At 26.1% G+C, this 25,019-nt stretch overlaps 1 protein-coding gene across 1 annotated transcript in view; it reads right to left on the bottom strand.

Annotated features, from left to right (window-relative positions):
* LOC129611258 (protocadherin-like wing polarity protein stan) overlaps window positions 1-24,425 on the bottom strand; it is a 43,898-nt gene extending 19,473 nt beyond the window's left edge. Inside the window, exons 1-2 of the mRNA XM_055524318.1 lie at window positions 24,115-24,425; window positions 51-698 (exon numbers count right to left, since the gene is read on the bottom strand). Of these exons, the coding sequence (XP_055380293.1) occupies window positions 51-592 (542 nt within the window). The 5' untranslated portion in view covers window positions 593-698; window positions 24,115-24,425. The remainder of the gene's footprint in view (window positions 1-50; window positions 699-24,114) is intronic.
* Between the last annotated feature and the right edge of the window lie 594 nt (window positions 24,426-25,019).

Genomic DNA, 25,019 nt, shown 5'->3' with positions numbered 1-25,019 from the left:
TTGTGTAATTGAAATGGTTTTTTAGTAGATTTGGAAATTCATGCCAATACAAATGATGGTCTTTACCTATGTATTCACCATAGAATCTATTATCATCTTCATAAGAAATTGAACTGATTTCTCGGCGTTTTCTCATATAACCTGTGTCTTCTTCTTCAAAAAGACGTCCATACATTTCAACTCGATGGTCATGATTGCATTCTTTTCCTGAAACAAATATTCTTAATGGCAAACTGTAGTAATCAATACTTCTCAACTGAGTTGATATGGAATCGATGTAAAACGTAAATAAATTTGGATAAAATATCCCATCACAGTGTAGATGCTTTTTCAGTCGTATTTGTCCATCCTTTGGATTGACATCTATTAAGTGGTGTACAAAATGTGCTGATTTGTGTGTATTGAGCTTATAATGGCGTTCTGAGCCTAATTTGTATACGGAAGCATTGAAAATTATTGTTCCTGGTGGCACCGTTTCACTAACTATCAATAAATATGATTTGACTAATGATTGTAATAGTATCGCGGTGGTTAGAAATAATTTCCATAATTTTGGCAATTTCAAAATGACTGGTATTTTATGTTGCGGCATTTTTTATTTTATTTTTTTTTTAAATTTTAAATTTCGTAGTATCGTACAACGTTTTATGAAAAAATATTTATGGTTATATATTCCTTTGACAGATGACGTCCATTTTCTGTAAAAGATGAATTAACAAAATAAAAATCAGTTGTTGGCTTTTTTCACATATTATTAAAAAATGGATTATTTTTTATGCATATGTGCTAAAAGTTTAATTTGTAAGAGAAACAATTATAAAACAAGCATATTGTATATATACAAATATTTATAACAAACTATATAATTATAATTATATAACCAACAAACATATTTGCATATGTGAACAGTTGAAAATTTAATAAATAAATGGCAAAAACCAACAACAAAAAACATATTTGTGCTAGTGGATTGCTAGATTCCCCCGCAAAAATTTGGATTAATAAAATGGAAACTGAAGTTTCATAACTGCAAAACCACAAATTTTATTTCTTATATAAAGGGACGAAGCGAAGTGAAAAAAGAGGAACGAAACGTAGTACATGGAACTTACATAAATTATTTCTTTGCGCAAAAAATGGTACGCGTGATATAAAAGTTATTTATAGCAAGCTTGTAGAGGATGATGTAGCGGAACGAGAAAATAAAAAATTACCGTACTTTTTTGAGATAATTAGCGTTTTTTGAAAAATTTTCAGTTTTTCAATTCAAAATTTTGTTGTTGGGCAACTATTACTTGAAAACGGTAAGTCTGACTCAAATCATCAGCATATTTTTGGAGAGTTCTATAAATTGACAAAAAAGTTTCCGAACACAACTTTGTACCCTAGGTTACTAGGGCCATTCTAGGATTATATTAATTATAATGTGATAGATAAATAAAATTATGTATATATATATATATATATCTATATATATATATATATATATATATATATATATATATATATATATATATATATATTTATATATATACAGCTATGGTCAAAATAATAGAAACACCTAATATTTTTGTTCATAACAATCCCAAATCATTATATTGCCGCCACCACGTTTTACGGTTTTGAGCGTGAACCTGGGGTTTAATTCAGTATTTGGTGGACGTCTAACGAAGGTAGGAACATCTGGCCCAAATAAATTAATTTTTGTTTCGTACGAACAAAGGATATTGCGCCACTTCTTTACACCCTCTGGCCCACAGCGCTCCGAATGAGTTTTAGCAAAAGTTTTTCTATGTTTAATATTGTTTTTACTGACTGGAAACTTTTCGAGCTTCGCGACCAAATAAATTATTTTTGTTCAATATTTTGTGTATGGTTCTACCACTCACATTAACCTGACATTCTTTTAAAATTGCTTTTGAAGATTTCAGTGGGTCTTTTTTACATATCATTACAATTTTTCTGGTCAGTTTTTCACTTGTTTATTGCTTTCTTCCTCGTGTTTCAGGACTTTTATTCGATAATTTCTGTTACGTTCGATAATTTCTGTTACACTTTTTCCTTGGTTTCTTAAGTTTTTAATTATTTATTTTTCCTTAACACTAGAATGATTCGATCGACCCATAATTCTGCAATATTTTTCCAGTTTTTCAAAAAATTAAATTATTTGATTATTAAAATTTAAATTTTGTTCAATATTTGCTCAAACAATTTAAAAAGAATTAGTTTTATTCATCAATAAAGCTACCTTCGCCGGGTGTTTCTATTATTTTGACCAGACGAAATACGGTATTTTTACTTTCAAATGTTGAATTCCCGCAGATTACAGTTTTTTAGTGACAATAAATATATTCACAATAGAACATAATATAGCAAAATAATTTTGCAAAAGATGGCATTTAATTCGAATATAATTTACAAAAGATATAAAATAAATTAAAAACCTATATTAAGTGTTTCTATTATTTTGACCATAGCTGTATATATCATATTGAACTTAATATATATGTGTATCAATTCCTGAATAACCAAAGGAAGAGTAGCAAAAGGTTACATAATATTGTAGGATTTTACCTTTATGTACTAAGGTCATATCAAAAAAGTTTTATGCAAAAATTAAGTTATTTTTTCTTTTTCAAAAAAATTTTGGAAAAAAGTGATTATTAGTTTCACTCAAAATCGAGCATTATGTCTAATGTGCTTATTAGTTTCACTAAAAATCGAGCATTATGTTAATGCTAGGATTGCCTCCTATTTGGAATCCCAGAAATAGTTTCGTAATTAAATTAAAATAATTTTAATAGTATAGTAGGTATACGTTACATAGATTGTTTTTAAAAGTAGTATTTTAACTTGTTGAAGGGAAAAGCGCTACAACACAAACCATTGGTTTGACCCAACTATATTTATTATTATTGTAATTTTTGTTATTGTTTTTAATACAAGTGATTATTTAAATATTATAAAAAAGAATTAATTACAATAATTCAAATTGAATTCTATTCTACCCTCTCTATTTTTGCCGGAAATTGGTTAAAGAATCATAACTGCAATATTTGATATTGAGGTACTCAAAACTCTTATTAGTAGTAATGAAAGTTTAATTAAAGATGTAAGTAATTATTTAAAATAAATACATATGTATATATCATAATACAATATATGAATATAATATTGTGTTTTATTATTTTATTCTTTTAAATGTTTTATTGCAGAAATAGTTTTATTTTTAATTAGGTGTAATATTATATAAATTTGACGGAAGGCCATGGTCTATTTGTATGTGAATGTTGAAAGCATAATTTTGCCTTAATGTTCAATTTACAAATGTTTAAGGTTTAACAGAGTACTAAAAAAACGCTGTTATACCTTATTAACCTATTATTTCTGCATTTCTGCTATAATATTTTAAAAATGGTTCAAACTGAAATGAGATTTTCTTTTCTATAGAATAAAATTTAAAAAATGTAATAATTTTTGACCCGCATATTAGTTATTATCTACATTTTCCGTTTTGTTAATTCATTTGCACCGTACGTACGAGTATTAATATTACGGTTGGGTGAATTACATCACTTAAGGCATTTTTAAATCTTTATCAATATTTGCTTTAGCTTAGCAATTAGCGATTTAGAAGGCCATGTAAGTGTTAAGTAATATAGTTCGTATTTTAATTGACCATGTAAATTTAATTACTATTTCCTTTATTAAATTTTGAAAAATTTATTTAAAAGTTTTGCTTTTTCTTATTAAAATAAAAGTTATTCTATATTCATACGCGCTTTTTCATTTAGAAGTAGTTTTATTTTTGATTTGCAGCAGAAAACTGCTAAATGTCATAATTATATTTATACCCGTACGAACGTATGTTCGAAGGGTATTCTAAGTTTGCTTTACCGTTTGTAACGTTTGTTTGTAATGCCAGAACCATATTTAAATTGGATACGATCGGGGTACTGGTTCTGGTAACTGCTATTAAATTTCAAAATTTATTTGACTATATTTCAGAAGCTATAAAAGCAGTGATATTGAACGTTCACACAAGCAAGTGCATTAATAGGGCTAATGTGTTTGATTAAAGTCGTTTAAATTGCTTGGTTCCTTCTGGCAGCAGTCATATAATTTCAATAGTAGTTTGGCCATTTCTTAGAAAATATTGAAAACACAGTTCAGTACTGTGTTTTCAATATTTTCTAATTCAATTACAACTTCAATTTTGCATAAATTAATATGGTAATACGGCTACTTAAAGTCATAGTCTGTTCCTTAGTCAGGTATGGCGTATTTGTTCGCACATATGATAACAAATTCGTACGGGTATCACAGAGCTGACACGGTTAACTCTATTTCTTCTCGCTTTGGAGTATAATAAAAAGAGAACACATTTTAATGTAAAATATGGTATATAACAATGAATTTGGTTTACTACCGACCGTATTATGTAAACAAAAAGTAGGTTATGTGATGACAACAAATGTTGTATATCGAATTTTCGGTGGGAATGCACTTCTCCATAGTAGGGAAGTCTAAGTAAACTATTTTTAGCAACCTGTCGGTCTGTCGGTCTGTGTGTGCACGTATGTATCTCAAGTTCGGCTGAACCGATTTTGATGAAATTTTATATGTAAGTTTACTTCGACCATGGCACGGATTTATCAGGCTTCGGGAACTACACTTTTTAGCGGGCCTGTTTTACATTTTTGACCATTTTGAAGAAAATATTCGACCAATTTACTTGAAATTTCATATATAAGCTTTGTTCGACAGTGCGCAACTGGACGTTTACTACGAGAATAGAATATGTCTATAAAGAGAAATAATCAACCGATTTCATTGAAATTTAATATTTGAATTCCTCGTATTAAAACAGTGAACATATAAATTTTTTGGAACGATCAGGGCTCGAACACTGATTTGCGTGCCGATTTTACATTTTTCTCTATATCTACGGAACGAATTGATAGAATTTCTTGAAATTTGATATTTGAGTTCTGGAAAGAAGTATTTAACAGACATTTTTATAATATTCTGTAACACTTTCACTTAACTAGACAATACACATTGCGGTCGGTTTTGTGCTGACCGTTAGCTAAAAGCTTTTTAGTGTTCTTAAAATTGTAAAGAAGTGTTTAAAACGCATTTTAATAATCTTCTGGAATACTTTTACTAATCTAAACAATATACATTGCGGTGGGTTATGTGTTGATCACATCAGATTTTTTTTAAATGCAAACAAATAACAACAACATAGTATCAAGCTCTCGTTGTTATCATGGTCACTTTAAAAGACTAATAATTAAAAACACAATTTAAGCAATTTTTGTTAATGTTTTCTATGGCAAAACATTAAAAATTCATTCAATTGGATAATCGAATAAATTAGAATAAATTTATGAATAACAGGATGGACTAAAGAAAAACTCTAATTCGGTTCATGTGGTAGTCCTTTATATTTTTTAAAATTTCACTAGGTATAGTGTTCCCTTTTAAGTTGTATGTGTGTTTGTAAAATGAGTATGATAAACACCCGAATTAAACAGATAATTTACCAGATTTAATGAAAGTGGCATAAAAATATTTTTCCTCTATTACATATCAATTAAAATTTGTTAATTAATTGTTTTTTTAAAAATTAAACATTTTTATTTTTATTAAGTAGAAATTGTTTTAATTGTGTTAATTTATTAGCTTTACAATTAAAATTTTTGTAGATGTTGTTCATTTTCTTTCTTTAAGGGCTATTTTTGATATTTTTCAATTACATCTGGCAATTATCGAATGTGAAGATGACTGTTTCTAGGTTAACAGGACCAGTTTTTAAAAATCTACAAAAGCAAAAGTATTATAGAGCTCTTCAAGATGTTCTCAGAATCTAATCCTCTTAAACAAGGATATTTTATGGTTAAGCAAGTATTAAAAAATGGAAGTATTATAAATATTAAAAAACTTGTATGAATGTACGTTATGGTAAGTTCAAACCTTACTTTATGGATGAAGAAACGATTTAAAAAAAGAATTTTGTATGCTTTTATCAAGCAATTTATGTATATATACAGCTTTATTAACCTTCTAATATATTTAAGCTTCCACTTTTATAAACTAATGGCAAAGTATGTGAAGAATTTATATTTAAAGATAGAAATAATTTGTTGAATTGTTTGACGCCGATTTGCGATATTGCCACAGTAATTTATAAAATAAATATTTTGCAAATATTGAAACATAAATTGTTGTGTATAATCAAATGTAAACAGATCACGCATTCATATGTGCTCGTACGAATATTTCTCGTAAAAACTTAATAAAGCGTAACAATAAGAACCTAGCTGTGGTTTAACATTGTTGTACAAGAAAATTTACAATAAATTTTCTTGGAAGCCAAATAATTTTTTATATTTCTTTTGGATCGAGAGTAGTGAAAACAACTACATATTCAATCGTTATGTAATATTATACTCGTATTGGTAGACAAAAACACGTTTCACAAAATGTTTATTTTTGTGGTAGGATAGTGTATTTTTTTGCATGTGTATGGTAAATGTATAAAAGTGGATATCGTTGCAAAATAAATAGTTAGTCCTTTTATAATTTTTTTTTAAATTATATGCGTATATGTACATATATAGCTAAGGGATAATATTTGAAGCGTGAAACTCAGTTGATAATATTGTAAAAAGAATATTGAAACTCTTAATTTTTTATTGAAATTTTTTCAATTTATTTTATTGAAACACGATATTAAGGTTTCTTGCTTGAAAACTAACTTCACATGAAGCTTGGTGGGAAATAATAATCGAAATTTTGTGTTTTCTTCTTTTTAGTATGATTTTTTTAACTCTTAACACTAAATGATATTGAATGGCAAATATAATGGTACTTTTGGATGATTTTTTAGTATGAGTTTTATATGAAGATGTTCTTTTTGTAATTGTTACGTGCTCAATTACAAATTATAACCCATTTTGCATTTCAGTACGGCAAGGAAATGTACAAATTATTCGCAGTATAATAAACATGTGCATCTATTGTGGTCTCTCTAAATTGAAAACAAAAAGGAATATGTTGGAATAGAAATTGTATTTCTATAGCTTTTGTAGTAAACGGGAAACTGCAATTATACGAGTATACATAATATCGCCTTTAAATATGACTTTTAAAAAAGAAGAATTTTAAGTCCTTAATATGTAAAAACGCAATTTTGTGTATTTTAAGCATTTTTTTCATTATTAACACTTTTGTATGTGTAAACTAATGTTTCACAAAATTTAAAAAAAATAATACAGGGCTAGTATGATACTTTTTAATGTAGTGCAGTGGGTTGTTTGGTTACAATTTATTTTTTATGTAAAATTGGTTATGACGGATTCGACCATTCAGATTCAGCGATTATTCTGTTTCAAATTTGATTTAATAATGAACTTTTCCACTTGAGTGGCATTTTGGTGTTTATACATACTTAAAACTTCTTTTGTAAATAATTTCCTAAGAAAAGGTTTTAAATTTTAAATAAATAATAATTCTATAAATAAACGATTTTTAGTGCATATAGTACTACTTTTGACATGAAGAGCGTAAATGTTGTCTATTTCGTTTAATTTATTTTAATAAAAACTTTAATTTAACTTTATTAGTTTAGGTTTACATAATTTTACATAGGTACAGTTACATGAAAGTGCACTTGTAAGAGGAAAAATTTTCTTCTACGGAAATAAGTTTTTAATAGAGATCTATGTACATATAAAATTTTAGCTTTCTATCTTCAAGGGTGTAGAAGTTTTGTAAACAGACACACAGACAGACGGACGGACAGAGTGACACTAATAAGCACTTTTTTCAAAATTTTTCTGGAAAGTGCTAAAAAAGAAAAATAATCAAAAATAGTTAAAAAGATCTAAGGTCTAAGGTTAAAGGTCTAAGTTTAAAAATAAATATGTACATAATTACAGAACTGTAAAACGAAACTGTTTTTTTATCCAAAAGTTCTAAGTTCCTTATATTATAAGAAATTTTTTTAATTATAATCTTCGACTTAATGCCTCTTTCAATCGACACTTTGGAATATTTTGATTTGTTATAGGTATTTTTACCGACCGTATTGTGTATACGGTCGGTAAAAATATCTATAACAATAGGTAGGTTATGTGATGGCAACAAATTTTGCATATCGAGTTTTCGGTGGGAAAGCACTTCTCCATAGTAGGGAAGTGTAAGTCAACTATTTTTAGCAACCTGTCGGGCCGTCGGTCTGTCGGTCTGTGTGTGCATGCGTGTATCTCAAGTTCGGCTGAACCAATTTTGATGAAAATTTATATGTAAGTTTATTTCGACCATGGCACGGATTGATCGACTTTTGGGATATATAAGGCCTCGGAAACTGCACTTTTTAGCGGGACTGTTTTACATTTTTGACCATTTTGAAGAAAATATTAAACCAATTTACTTGAAATTTTATATATAAGCTTCAATAGACGGATTTGAGTTCTGGTTGTTACCGAAACTAACTGGCGAGAATTTCAGGGAATTCGGGTAACACAAATCGAAATTCTATTATGTGCTGACCACATCCGATTTTTTTTTAAATTTGAATATATTAATATGTTTGAGTAGTCTACTAATTTAATTAGAAATCAAACGTACGAGACATCACGTCCACAGAGCAAAAACACACAAAATGAATGGATTCACACTCAATTTATAAAATGTTGAGCAAATTTACGCAAAAGTAAAGAGTAATTAGGCTGCAAGTTATAATGATGAATATTCAAAAGTCAAACATTGTAATTATGCACTCATCAAATCTTAATTAAATTATATTAAAGTCATAAATGGAGGTCAAGTTTTGAAAATTAATGCAAATAAAATTTTTAAATTTAATAAGGATATCAAAATTTGTTGCTCATTTGAATTTTTGTTTTCTTTATTTTTTTGTTAATTTTGGTATTGAAAGCTAATAGAGATAATCTAGTTTAAATTTAAGGATTTTAACATTCAATTCAAAAGTTAAAGTAGATTTCAAGAAAATTAAATTAAATTGCTTTTTTTTAAAGAAATTCTTTTCGTATTCTCAATACAACTAATACATTTTTATACATAAAAGAAGAAATTATAAAAAGTGGCAAAAAAAGGGTAAAAAAATGAAATGATGTGCAAAGAGAAAAAAAATATTTAAATAAAATGGAAAAAAAAGGATCAACGTAATTTTTATTTTTATAAATGTATAAAGGAAAACGTTCATTCGATTATGTAGGAATGCTAAACTGCGACTCCTTGAACATTAATATATTCGTACATATCCTACATGTTTGTACATATATGTGAATTTATTGAAAGGACATTTTTATATAAAAGAAATTAAGGGTAAATTCAATTAGAAAAATAATAATAAAAAAATTCAAATTCTGTAGAGATCTTTTGTAAAAACGTCACGAAATCTAATTTTTAAAAGGTTTTTGTGTATTTTTTTTACTTCATTAGTACATAATTATGAGATAATTGTTATTAGAATTTAATTTAGCATCACTGAATTTGAAAATTTGTTGTCTAATTAAATAAGATTATTAAAGAAATTCGACAATTTTTTTTGGAAAAGATTCAATTAAATTAAGAAAATACTATTTAAAAATTATTGAAATGTTTTTTGTGTCAATTAAATTTTTCAAGACTTTATAAAAATGCTTTTAGTAAAAGTAATTCGACATATACTTAAAGAGAAATTCCATATGTTATAATATTTATGTACCTGTGGATTTTAAGTAAATGTTCAATATATATATATATATATATATATATATATATACATATATATATATATATATATATATATATATATTTAGCTTATACAGGCTGATTTATATAAATTCGTTAAAATCCCTGTATCTTCGAACCCATTGAGATTTGACAGCTAGTTCCTAAAAAAAATTTTACCTATATTTGATAAACTAAACAATGATATATAAAATTGCACTCTTTACTAATCACCCTACATAGTAATAATAAGGATATCATAATATCCGGTTATGATATCTTCCGGTTCTTCGAAATTTCAAAAGATAGGTACGTATAGATAGAAAAACAACTGCTTGATACTATTACAAAAATTTAAAAATTTCATTAAATTTAAAAATTGTTTACTTTAAAGAAACGGAACCGAATCCTGTTTTTTGGCTAGTTTTTATTTTTGATTGAATCGAGGAACTAATTGCATACAATAAATATATAGACACTTTATACAAATATGAGAATTATATGCAAATATTGCAACTAGTATACATTAATTACTAGTTCAAATATTTAAATTTAAATGCCATAATTTCCGATTTTATTGAAAAGTTTATTATTTATTTTCGTTATTAACAGATTTCAAATATAAAATTTCAAAAAACTTTCTTGTTTGAAAAATGTGAAATTGGAATCTTTAGTGTGATCAGATTGCAATTCTACCTGCCATATATTTATTATATAAATTAAATAAATTTAGCGCTCTTCCAAATAATGAGGAAGTTTGTTTCCATTCAAGACGGTTAAATTCTTATTCATATATTTTGTATGCTTCTGTTATTCTTATAAAATTAATCCCAAGTGAACATAGTCTTTTCGTTTATATGAAAGGACGAGTGAATTTACCGTTATTTGTTATTTATTTTGAGAAAATGTTTTAAAATTTTCCACGTACCAATATTTTCATTTTTTGCTAATGAAAATATGAATGTATTGAAAAACACACATGGAAATTTTTTTGTTTTATTATTTTCAATTTTTGTTTTCAACAGGTGGCTCCTTTGTAGTACTATTAAGTATTTGTTAGCGAATATTTTTTTGCACAAGATTGTTTTACATGTATAGTAAAATTATAATCATGCCAAATAATATGATAACGTATTTATATGTGATAAATTGGGGAGAATATTAAACCTAGGCATAAGCGGAAATATGAGTTCCATATTTTTTCATTTCATGTGTGTCATATTACGAGTATTCCATTGTAGAAAACCGTGATTTTTAATTGGTATTTCTTGAATTTATTTATTCTTAAAAATGTAAAAACATTTTTCGTGAAACGTTTTTAAGTTCGCTATTTATATGTTGTAGTTAAATAATATAATTTGCATATATTATGCGTTCCGTACATATTTCAATTCCCTTTTTTTTTGTAATAAATCATAGTTTTTTTATTAGGTTCCTAATTTTGAGTTTCTGTATATTGAATATACAAATTATATACAATTAACTTTGGTTAGTAAGGAGTTTGTCACAGCTTAATAAATTTGCAAAAAATTATTATATTGCTTAATAAAATTGCAAAAAAAAATACGCTTATTTCCATTCCGATTCGAATAAAAGTTCGAATGTGATATTTATAAAAAAAAATTTCTCTGCAGTAACGAAATTGAAACAGCAAATTAAGCTTATTTGCTAATAAAAAAACTCAACCAATCTCGAACATCATTGTCAAAGACTATAAATTTAGTACGAAATCAGAACAGAAATGTCAAAAATATTTTAAAGTTTAACATAAATTCAAAAATTTGGAAACTCAAGCGAGATCATGGAGTGCATAGCAATGTTGGTTTATTAAAGTTAATATGAAGATACAAAGTTCTGCAAGCAACCCTTATGTTACGATTGCATAAGTCTAGGGAACTTTTTTAATTTTTCTTCCTATAATTGAAATACATAATTTATATATAATAATATTTACAAAGCAGCTCAGGTTCAAATAATTGGCTAATTTTAGAAAATTTTATTGATAATAATTCAAAAATTTCTAGATAAAAAAATAACTTAATGAAAATCACTCTAATGTAAATTAAAATTGCAACAATAACTTTTTTGGAGTGGTTTACATATTTTAGTCCATTTATGAAATTTCAAAAGTAAATTAGATTTCAGATGAAAGTTTTAATACACGTATACTTACCAAATCTAAGATTATTTTTAAAAAACCTTACTATTCAAAAGTTTGTTTTTTAGAAATATGATTTCAAATTTTAGGATACTATAATAATTAAGTTAGTCTTAAATAGAAATCACGTAGTAAATTAAGTAAGTATTAATGGTCTGAAAAATCTTTTAATGCACCACAAAGTAATCATTACCTGAAATATGTGTAGTTGAATTGTTTTTCTTTGTTTTTTTATACATACATATTAAACAATAATAATATAACAGGATATTTTTATTAGTTTGTTGTCCTTTGGTGCAATAAAAATCACAGAATTTCATTGTATATGTAAAGAAAAAAAAGTAAAAAAAAATTGTCTCTTCGCACTCTAACTGAAGATCCTTAAAAAATTTAATATTCTATGGGAAAACATTGGTATGTATGCTTACATATGTAGCTGTATATGTCTACTACTTCAATACAGAGTAGTACTTTGGTAGATTTATTGTATTAATAAAAGAAAAGGAAAGAAGAGAAATCGTGCTCGCTCACTAACATTAAAGCAAAGGTTATTCAACTATAACTTCAATAACAGTGCTGATTTTCACATTTTCTTTTGTTTTCAAGTTTTTTATTTTTTCTGTTTTATTCTTGTTTTTTTTTTATTATGATGGATTCTAAGCAGAATATTAAAAAAAAAAGAGAGTGATTTTCGCGTACTTCATATTCATAAGGATGTAACATCTTAACACATATTGAAAGACAGCGAACATACAAAAATAAAAGTAGGAAACAAAAGATGTAAAAAAAAATTGAATATGAAAATATTTGAAAAGAAGAAAAGAAAGGCGCGCTGTGAATGTGACGGAGAATTTCCGCATTTTACTACCATTCTTTTGTTTTGCTTCATTTATTGTGCTTTTTTGTTTTTTTTTTTTAATGTGTACTTCTGTAATAAGATTTGAAAAATATTAGCATCCAAAACATTTTGAACTCATCACCTTCGTTACATATTTGCGTACACGTACAAAACGTGTTCCTTTAAGTGTGTCTATGATCTTTTTGTGGAAAAGTTTCGTAAATAAAATTGTGAAGAAGAATTAAGTTTAAAATAAAGAAAAGTATTTTTGAAAAGTACATTTCTAGTTCTTGTACAAAACAAGATATTTTGTGTCAAATACTCGTATTTTAATAATTATGGAAGTAAAAACACAGAAGATTTTATTTGATCATGATTTTTATGAACATACAAAAAATTCAAATTTTTCGATTGTGTCTTCAAAATCAGAAATCTTTACCTTAGTATGCGTTATTTTTTTATTATTCAGCATTTCATAGACTTTTTTAATAAACTTTTATTTGACTTTATTCTTCATTTTGCAATATTTGGAATTATTTACTGCTATTAGCACAATATTGAATGAAGTGAGTTTTATCATTCGTAATACATTTTTGCGATTGCAAAAATTCCAGTCTAGCAAAAATAAATTAAAGAAGATCGATTATTTATTATTGGTTTACAATTATTTTGAAAATTTTAAAATATTGACATTTTGATTTATTCAATATGCAGTTAACAACGATGCCATTTACGAAGTTCTATTATTCAACCAGTTTCATTTAATTGTGGGTAATTTATAACGTATTTATGACGTCAAGACGGATGAACAGAAAAATCAATGCGAAAATCATACAATTAAAATTGAATGTCTGATGTAAAAATATTTTTAACATACGAGTATTTAAGTGGTCATTACAAATCTCTTCTCTCTTCAATGGTTGCAACAAATACAAGCAAAAATTTATTATACAACACGAACTTTGTTCATATTATGGTTATAATAAATGATAAGTTAAATATGTCGTATATTTTGTATATCATATGAATAAGGATGAAATGTAGATGCATATATACAAAAGTATGATGGCATCACATACGTTTTTTGTATATATTAAAATTTTGAATGAACATACATTTTGTGAGCTTCTAACTAAAGTTAAATATCAGAATGAAGATAATTCATTGCGGCAGTAAAAGGATATTATTAAAAACTATAAGGAAATCTGATAAAAAGAAAACCAACAAACAAAAGGAATGGAAATATAAAAAAAATAAGATAAAACCGGAAATCTTCCTGAATTTTAATTTCCATTTCAAGTGTATGTATATGAAAAAAATGTTTTTGTAACATTACTTATCTCGTATTTTTCGTATAGAAGTGATTTCATTTATTATGTCGTAAGAAGAGAAAATATGGGTGAATAATAAAAAAAGGAAGAAAGAAGAAAATTAATAAATAAAGGCAAAAATAAGATTTTTCACGACCATAGTCATAAAAACGGCGAAATTATTTATTATTTAATTTAAAAAAAAAAAAACACAAATAAAAAAATTTAAGATAATATGTGATCTTACACACAATAACTTGCTTAAAAAAACTCTGACTTTAAGGAAAAAATTTTTGAAAGTTATCTAAATATTTAAGTTCAATGATAATTAGATGAGTATCAAATAATTTAGGACAACATATAAGAGGGATTGCAACTGCATATCAAGAATGAATCGTAATATTTTACACAAATTTATAAAAATAGAATGAAGTCGGTGGTGAGATGATAAAAATGTGTAAGCTTTGAAAACTGAGTAGATTTAACACTTCCAAATTTCGCTCAAATTTGTAAAATGTTTATTAAAAATTGTGTACGTACCACGAAAAAGTAAGATGAAAATTAATAAAATAAAAATTGACCATAATTGTAATAGTATTTTTTAGAATTACGAGTATGTTTGCGATTGTTAGCTTTTTAAATTCCTTTATAAAACACTAATAAATTATTAAAAAGTATTAGTAAGCACTCTAAAGTTCCAACCAGCGTGACATAGCTAAAGATTAAAACTCTATTAAAAGTAAAATGAGAACTATCAAAAAAGTATTCAAACTTATTCAGAACTGCAAGGTTTTGACAACCACGAGCTACCTGAAAACCAGAACCTTGATAAAATATTTCAGTTTATTTTATATCTCTATACATCACATTGTCGCTGTAAAATTTTTTGGTAATAAATAAACAAAAAATTTACTCAATTGAAGAAATAGCAAATTAAAGAATTTATTTTTGTTTCAAATTAGACAATTCTGAAAAGTATTTTCTAATTGTAATGATTCCAAATTCTAGAATTATGCTACAAATTTATTAACAATGATTCTAATTATATAACACATAAAGATGTTTTGGATTTTAGTAAATTCCCCTGAATTTTTGAGGAAGTTTAAATAAAAATTACTTTATAAATGAAATAAAATAAAAAAATTTTTAATAATATTGATAATTAGAACTTTATCAAAATAGAAAATTTTAAAAATAATTTATTCAGTTTTCGAGCCCTTTGGGAATTAACCTAAAAATTAAAATTAAATAATTCACAATTATGTTTTGTTGATGACATTCAACTAATTTAATGCTATTGTATTTGTAATTGACATTTTTTGATTTCATAATTTAATTTTACAAAATTATTTAGATAGTTTAACCGAACATTCTGATTTACTTGAACAAATCTGCTTGCAAAATATTTTAATTTTTTGTGTATGACCCAAGGTCATTTAAGTGCTATGAAATATTTTAAAATATCATAATGCAACGAATTTGTTCAAGAATGATAATTTCTGAGAATTAATAAAACAGCACAAAAGTAGTCATAGTTAATTTTAAAATTTTAACGTAAGAATCCCTGTGATCTGGCTCGGTTCGGTCTTGTTTGGCGTCCTACACGGCTTTCAGAAATTTTGGAAAACACATTAAAAAAAACTAAAAAAAAATTTTTATATTTTTTCAATGGCACCCTGTATGCTACCGCCTTTTGCAAAAGTTTACTTTGTATATACAGTAGATCCGGCGTTGCCGGAGATTTACAGCTTTGTGAAATATGAAATATATTGAAGTCACAAGTAATCACCTTAAGCGAACCAAAAAATTAAAAAAATTAAAAAATTTTATAATTATAATAATTAAAATATGCACCTAAGTCCAATTAAAATAAAATTTCAGTGAGGATATAATCAGTGAGGATGGTTGAGTCATTAATACACTTTCAGTGAATTCAATTTCATATGAATAAATATTGTTTCTTACAGTCTTTTCTAACACTCATTTTTTTTTTAGTTTCGTTAATTTTAATTTTGAATAGAAATATTTTTTGCAAAATATTGTAACAGTATATTTCAGGTGAATTTTCAATCATATTTACGGCCTGAAGATCCAAACTTATGCCTATAAAAAATTTTTTTCTTTTATTTTACTGTCATCCACTTAGGCACAACTTACACGAATAAGACATGAAAAATATAACTCTTAAAGAAAACTTTTACCAGCAAATTCTAAATATACTCGTAATATGGATTGGTAAGTATGCAAGTTGTAAAAATCTATATGTATAAAAACTTACTTACATGATATATCCTTGAGGATTACTGTTTTATATATGCGTTTTCTACATTCTTTAAAATTAAAAAAACAAATAAGAAAAAAAGAAAAATTGTAGAAGAGCTTTGAATAAAATTAAAGGTAATAAAAATGATAGCTAAAAAGAAAAATGACATTTTATATGTGCGCCTTAACTACGTGATATAAAACAATTTTTCATTTCTATGCGAAGCACTTTTTCATCTCAGCTATACACAAATACTATGAAATTGAACATATATACTACGAATAAACGGTAATACGGTGTAGAATACATAAATGCCGTTAAGTGAGATGCGATCCAATGTCAAAATAAATCAAGTTATTTTCAGTATCAAAAAAGTATAACAATACTTTTATTGTTTATTATGACGCAAAGAAATAAATTATAATTGAAGTTATAATAAAAATTTGTTACGATTTCGTGAGAAAATAAAAAATTTATGCCTATACCGTGTATTTGTATTTTATTGTTTTATAGACTTTGGTTTTGAAGAAAGTTTCTTTTTCGAAGTAAGTATGTATAAATATAAAATAAAACTTGTTATACTCACTTAGGTATGTAAAGACTATTTGAAAAGTAATTAATTTGGAAAAGAAGAGTATTTTTTTACCTTACAATATGTAGGTTATGTGTGTATTATAACTATAGCCGTAATTTGTACAAGGTCCATTTTTCTCTTATTTTATTTGAAACAAAATAGATTTGCTTTGAAATTAGTTAAGTGGTTATAATAATAATAGCAATAATTAATTTCAATGCTTAGATCATGGTAATCATGGCAATCCTATATTGTTTTATTGTAGTTTAGAGGGTTAAAATCAATTGTATTGTATATAGTATCTAATATTAGCCATTTGATTGTCATTTACATATTATAATTTTAACTAATCTGTTAAACATATCCTAAAATATTTACAAAATAGTAAAGAAATTATCGTAATACGATAAAATATTTCAAGTGAAAATTTCAAGTTTTATAATTTAGTTAAAAGTTTTCTTATAAATTATATAATTTTCGGTATGGGGAAGAACGAGTTCGGATCGACTTATTAAAATTATTAAAATTTTATCATTTCTCTGTAATATTTTTAGTATAACAATATAATGCAATACAGTTTCTTTTATATTTAAAAATCAATACTTTTGCAAGCAAAAGTTGCAAAAATGGGTTAAATTTTGGTCGCTGGGATTTAAAAATATCAAGATTATTTTTATACCCTGCACTTCGTGAAGGGTATATTAACTTTGGTATGGAGTTTGTAACTACTTGAAGGAGTCATCTGCGGTATGGACATATATATATATTCTTGCTCAGTGTAAAATTCTGCGTTGATTTAGACATGTCCGTCCGTCCGTCCGATCGCACGATAACTCAAAAACGAATAATGCAATCGACACCAAACTTTCACAAGTTGCTTCTTTTGTGCCAAGGACCAACCCTATTGTTATTGGACCAATTCGGACAACGGGTTCGGGTAGCTGCCATACAACTCCAAGAGTTTATTTTAATTATTTCAAAAACTAATAAAGGTACAAATATAAAATTTTGTATACATGTGTCCAATTATATTCTACAAATGCTCTAAAAATTATAATGGGATAGCCGCACCGGTTCGGGTGGCTGCCATACAACTCCAACAGCAAATTTTTTATATTCGGCAAAATAATAAAGTCAGATTCATGAAACTTGGCAGTCATGTGTCCAATTAAAGGTCAAATATATTTCCGAAGTTTTGGTGGAATTGCTTGACAGGTTCGGGTACCTGCCATACAACTCCATAAGCTAATTTTAAATATTTGGAAAAATAATAAAGTCAGATTCATGAAACTTGGCAGTTGTGTGTCCGATTATAGATCAGATATATTTGTGAAGTTTTAGTGGAATTGCTTGACAGGTTCGGGTACTTGCCATACAGCCCCAAAAGCTTATTTTAAATATTTGGAAAAATAATAAAGTCAGATTCACGAAACTTGTGTGTTCAGTTATAGATCAGACATATCCGTGAAGTTGCTATAGAATGGTTTCACAGGTTTAAGTAATTGCTATACAACAATGAAAGGTGCAGGGTATAATTCAATCGGTTTCATACCGACTGAAACGTTTTTACTTGTTAGTATTTGAATTTTATATTAAATAAATAAAACCTAAGTATTAATTTTGCGCGATTTATTTTTTTTTTGCTGCTGAACTTTAATATTATACCAGAAAGATTTTCATAGTACAGAAAGATTTTCATAGTACAGAAAGATTTTCATATTTTATTTATTTTATTTTAGTTTTAAATTTTCAGTTGAAAATTTGTGATTTCGTTATATGTGTCAAACTCTAATTAAATTTACAGCAAAAACTTTTTAAATTAAAAATTAAAAAAAAAGGAAAAACAAATAAATAATGTGGTTTTGCATCGAAAAATATAAAAAACTTTTAACATAATTTAATTAATTAAAGTTTTCATTTAAATCCTTAATTTTCATTTTTAATTAAAAAAGACTGCAATTTTATAAATGAAACTTTACACATTTTCTAAAGATTTTTCAAACTGAATGAAAGCTCAATGTATTTTTAGTAATTTTTGTTTTTCTCACAATACATTTTTCCTTAGCTATATATGAATTCCTAACAAATATCCTATGAAATCAAATTCTAGTATACACTGTTCCCGAAAAAAGCGAAACTGCATGAAAAGTGATGGAACTTGACAAAAAAGCAATACGAGCAGCATATACTTGCAAACCATAAATATGTACACTTGTTTCATTTTATAAAAGTTAGAATGTGATCACGTTTTATGTATTCTTGAAAATTTATTTACATTTTTGATAAAAATAAGGGTTTTTTAGCACTTTTCCAAAAAATTTTTTGAAGGGTTTTGCATTTTCGAAATTTTGCAAACGCGGGAAGGCAGTGGCCTGCTTCCCCCAGCGCGGTATACTATAGTAAAACTTTAGAAAAACAAAATGACCGTTCAAATTTACCGTTATCTAAAGTCCTTTTTTTCCAAATATTTGATGCCGCTTTTCTTCTAGACCCCAGTCTGTAGAAGCTTGAAATTTTAGCGGCTTTTAGACATTAACAAATTGTTCATTTTTTTGAAAGAAAATTTTTTTCCATCTCCACACGCTCTCAAGTTATCGCCTTTTGAAATTTGTAAAATTTGAATTTTTGATACCTTATATTTCCGAAACCGCAAGCTTTTTCAAATTTCTATAAACGCAAAAAGCTAACGGTAAATTCCATGGCATTAAAAAATATAATTATTTTTCTTTACTCATACAATTAACCCTTAAAATCGAGCATTGTGTTAACCCCTCTTTATATTAATTTTCGCTTAATTTCAAAGACTACATGTATGCATCATTCTAAATATATTTTTTTTTTTTGTTTTTTTTTGTTTCCTTTGTTCACTCCTAGAAGGAGCATAGGGCTAGTGCATGATTTCTCATGCAATAGTTTCATAGCGTCATAGAGTTTAACTAGGTAGGTGACTAGCCTGCCGTAGATTCTAAATATATGCAATCCTAGAAATAGTTTTGTATATGAATGAAAATAATTTTAATAGCGTGATAGGATACATAGACTGTATTTAAAAGCAGAATTTTCACTTGTTGAAGGGAAAAGTGCTACAATACAAACCATTGGTTTGACCCAACTTTATCATATTTATTAAGCACATTTTGTATTTGCATATACACGTTATATTAAGGAAATAATCAATTCGACATAAAGTTTCTTAGTATTATTTTTTAGGAAAAATATAACAGTTAACCTTATATTCTGATTATTCTATATAGAAAAACGTGTCAGTGATAGAGTAAATTTTATGTTTTGTATCTACGTCTTCCAATTCGTTAAAATTTTAAGAATATAAAAACTTAAATAAATTTCAAAAATTATTTACCGAAATTTGTTAACTTTTCCATGTATAACACAAACTTAAATATGAAACTAAGTTGAAAAATAAAACTTCAATGAAATTCGCGATACCTAAAATTCAAATATGCTTGTCACATACAACATGCATCCATCTTACAAATTTTATTCCACATACAACATGTAGATGTACAGAATAAATTGAATAAATGTAAAAAAGTAGAAAATCAATGACAAAAATAAATACTAAAGAAAAGTTAAAATTTCCTCCATTGCACATAAAAAATGTTTTTTATTCTTTTTTTTTTTTGAAAAAATAAAATTGGGGTAAAAAGTTTTATTTCGAAAACTTTAAGACTTTTATAGACTCTTTTAATATAAAGATTTCACATTTTGAGATGAGAATAATACCTTCCAAAGTTTTGAAAGGATGGCGGAATAATAAAAAATAAAAAAAATAAATTGGTAACTACAAGTATAATAGAATGAGTTATCTGAGTTTCCTGTTTTTTTACCAACCCATAATGAAATACAATGTGTATGTATGCAGGTATTAAGGAAAAAAAAATTATAACAAAAAGGAAAAATAACTTTTACGATTATTTCCACTTTTCTTTCTACACACAATAAAATATAGTTTTGTCAAAATTTAGTTAAAATTTTTAGAAAACTTATTGCAAAAGTGTTTAAAAATATACTGGGGTTGTCAAAAAAATTAAATTGATTAAAATAATAAAATTGAACGTTTTTTTTTTTAAATCAATGTAGAGAACGGATAATATGTTTTTGCATTAATCGTATTTTCCATTATAAAATGTTTATGTAATGATTTAAGATATTTGAAGCCAAAATCACATTGGAATTAGTTTTAAAATTATTTGAGTATCAAATGGCAGTTATTGTACGCAAGGGAGTAAAAACGCTTATTTTATAACATGTTTGTGTATCGCACATTTCATTTAAAATCAGATGTGGCATTTTTCAGTTGCAGTTTTTCATTTATTCTCAAAGTATCGGGAAATATTTTGAATATCGAATGAGCTTGTCGTTTACGACTCAATTTTGTACATTCATGGAAAATATGTGATACGCAATGAAATTTTTTTTTTCACTTAAAAATAACAAAATACGAAAACAGATGAAGTACACAATCATGTTTTTGTTTTGTTCTCAGCTCGCAAAATACATATTGTTATACATTTTTTTGTCGTAATTTGCATGTACAACGCTAGACACACATTAAGCGAGTATGCACATCATGTGAATTAATTCATGCATTGCATGAAAACTTAAATTGAACTTATGTGTATGAATTTTGATTTTATATAAGATATAGGGTATATTGTATAGGAAAATATTTTATTGAAATTGAATATATACAATATTTAAGTATGTATGTTCAAATATATCACATAAAGGTAAAAATAACATCTATACACACTTAAATCAAAATTTGTACGAAAAAGCAGTATTTTATTTAAAAATATGTACGTCGTAATGATTTTGTATAATTTTCGGTATGGCGTTGCAAGTTCTGATTTTGGATACTAAAGACAGATTGTACTAAAAAATTAATTATATAACGTAAGGGCGGATAAGAGTGAATATTCTGTTTACGCATTCTGTTAACGCATTTATAAAATTTTTATTGAATGTAATGTTTGTTAAATTGAAAGAGTTTTTGTCATAAAAAACAAGCATATAATTAATTTAATATTTTAAAAGAAATTGTTTTTCTGTTAAAATTGTTCCATGAATAATTTCGGTACGAAACTATCGAACATTCCAATAAATTTTAACGAAAAAATAAATTGAAAACTAATCGCTTGGTTCAAAAAATTTTTAATATAAAGTCATTCCTATTTTATTGAAGTCTTTGGATTTAAAAGAGTGTTTATTTAATATAATTGTTTCTTTCTTTTATTGTTGTATAGGCGATGTAAAGAAATTTTAAATCAACTGCAATCTAAAATTTGAAATGAAAAATCATTATAGTTTTTTTTACTTTTACATTATCACTTGTTTCATTGTTATTAATTTTATCCACAATGTAAGCGCATATCTAATTTATAATTATTTTTATGAATAACAAAAATATTGTAAGCAATTTAAAAATCTCATATCTTAGGTTAAACAAAAGAACCTTTTAAAATTGGTTAACTTACTTCGAATTATCGTGACTCTTAATTGTCAAAAAATGTATATAATTAAAAAATTAAAGAAATAAAAGTTAAACACGATAAAGTGTTTTAATTTTCATTATTTTATATTGCATGTAATTTGGAACACGGTTTGTAACGAAACCAAAAATAAATTTTTTTCTTTCTCTTTTTTAACTTAAAAACCTCATAACAATGGAGCGCCTCTTGTATTGAAAGAAATGAATTTTTTTTTCTTTTTTCTAAAAATTTCAATCAAAACACCTGCTGGCTAATATATAAGTTGAATAGGAATAAGAACACACCTACAAAAATGAGTTTAAAAAATCAAACTAATTTCAGCTTTCAATAAAATAAATAGTGTAGGAATTGAAAGAAAGTATGGTAAGAAATGGAACAATTTTGTTAATAGTTGAAATATAATAAACATGATTTTAAATTAATAGCAACCACAATATAAATTGAAACAGAAAACAAGACGTCATGAAGAAAATTTGTTATAGTATGAGCTTCAAATCAATCAATTTTTTATATCTTACTTTAAATATGCAACAGGTGTTTTGTTCTTTGTGTATATGTACATCATTTTAAAAACTAGGAGTTTCTGAAAAAATTAAATTTTACGAGTATACGTTTCTACATATTTTGTTTAATTCGTTTCTGTGTAATTTGTAATTCTTAAGTTGTGTAGCTTTAATTCGGTTTAAATTGGCTTGTTTGCGGGAATAAGCAAGCCAGTTTTCTGATGGTGTTATGAAAGTGTGTTTGAAAAAGTAGTAATTTCCGACACAATATGCTAGTTTAACAAGAATTTACTGTCAGCATTTTCAGAAATATTAGGCAAAAGGGCAGTTTTTTTTCTTTATTGTTGGTTGTTTGGTTATTTAAAAAATAGCATATAATAGACAGTTTAAAGATGTTGAAAATTTTAGAATAAGTTTTCATTATTCATGAAATTTTAAATTTTAAATTGCTACAAAAACTATTGGCACTTTTTGAATCGAATGGAACTTTTATTTTTTAATCTTTAAAACAAATTTACGAACATTTCTCTCGCCATATTGAGGAAAACTGTTGTTTTGACGGACAAAAACAGTTTTGGCAGTGTAGCCAATTTCGAAATTTTTGTTTTGAATAAATTTACAGTTTGAATTAAGAAATGCCAATGTAGTTTTAAAAGCACGCAAATTATCATAAGCTAGAAAAGTAGCGGTTAGATAAACGAATACTGGTACAAAATTTTATTTATTAAAGAAAATAATTTAGTAAAGATTTGTGTTGCGAATGGCAACATACTTTAAAGTTCATATTTGGTCGTTCTTAATTAAAAAAAAAACGTTTTTCGCTCAATTGAAAGTCAAATTCGCTCAGTCGTGTTTATATAATGAAGAGTAGCGCGCAATTATCTGTAAGTGCATTCAAGCTGTTCATAACCCAGGCTAAAAAAATTCAATAAGAAAATGTCATTTGAACTTGAAGTAGGGCTTCAATTTGATCTACAAATATTGTAACCAATTTTTAAATATTTTGTCATTCACTATATGTGCACAAAATAAGTAAAACGTGTACTGATTATCATAAAATTAAATATAATCTCTGATTAATAACACATAAAAAATCTTAAGTAAACATTTATACATTCAAACAGTACCGTTATTTTTTACAATTTACCTTACTTACTTCTTGTATGCACACATGACTACTAAAATTTTTTTTAATCATGAATAAAACCTACCTTTTTTTTATTCTTTTTCAAATCTCACGATTCCATTTTGAATGGTAAAATTGTTGAATTGGAATAGTATAACAATAAATATGAGACTCAAAATAGATCTAGATCGCTATCAATGTATTTTACTATAGTTGTTTTGTTCTTATATGTATGTTCGTATATTAATGTAGATCCAATATAATGCTGACCATCTCCGATTTAAACTACTCATCCAATAATAGAAAAATTCAATGACGCGCGTTTTTTTTTCTTTTCTTTTCGTACCAGTTTCGTTCTTATTTCATTTCCTTTCAGAAATTAAAGGCTGATTCGAATGATCTGAAAAGAGAAAGAAAGAAATGATGATGAGTTGCTTAAAATATTTACAATTTCATAGTACCTGTAGATGCATAGGTCTTATGTATGTAAGTGTGGATGTTAAGTGTATAACACAAAAAATGAAAAATTGTATCTTTTCTTTGATTTTTCGATCCCAAAATCAAAGAAAGTGATTTATTTTTTTTTTAAATTTTTGTTTTATTTTATAGTTTTTTTTGCTTTTTAACTTTGAGAAATTCTTATTATAGGTATTTTTATTGAAAACATATCGAATTTCATGCTAAAATACAAACAGTAATTTTAGAAATTTATTCCGGTTTTATAAGTGTGTGGTTTATGTGTACATTAATACATACACGAATATGTTTGTACATTAAAATTAAAATCTTGGTTGTGATTTGTTTAACATTGTTTGTTTCTTTAATGGAAATTAAGTTAAAAAAAAAAGTTATTACGGTATTGATTAAAACCTCCCAACATCATACGGATTATCTTTCAGCTTGGTCATTTTATTTCATTGAGAATATTTGGAATGTTCAAGTATTAAATTAAATAAAGTCGTACCAAATGAAGTATCGTCGATGCTAAGT

This window comes from Condylostylus longicornis, unplaced genomic scaffold (assembly GCF_029603195.1).
Source record: "Condylostylus longicornis isolate FDR11 unplaced genomic scaffold, ASM2960319v2 ptg000048l, whole genome shotgun sequence".
Taxonomy (NCBI): Eukaryota; Metazoa; Arthropoda; class Insecta; order Diptera; family Dolichopodidae; genus Condylostylus; species Condylostylus longicornis.
Note: the sequence above shows the minus strand (reverse complement) of the source record. Positions and strands in the feature narration are given on the sequence as shown.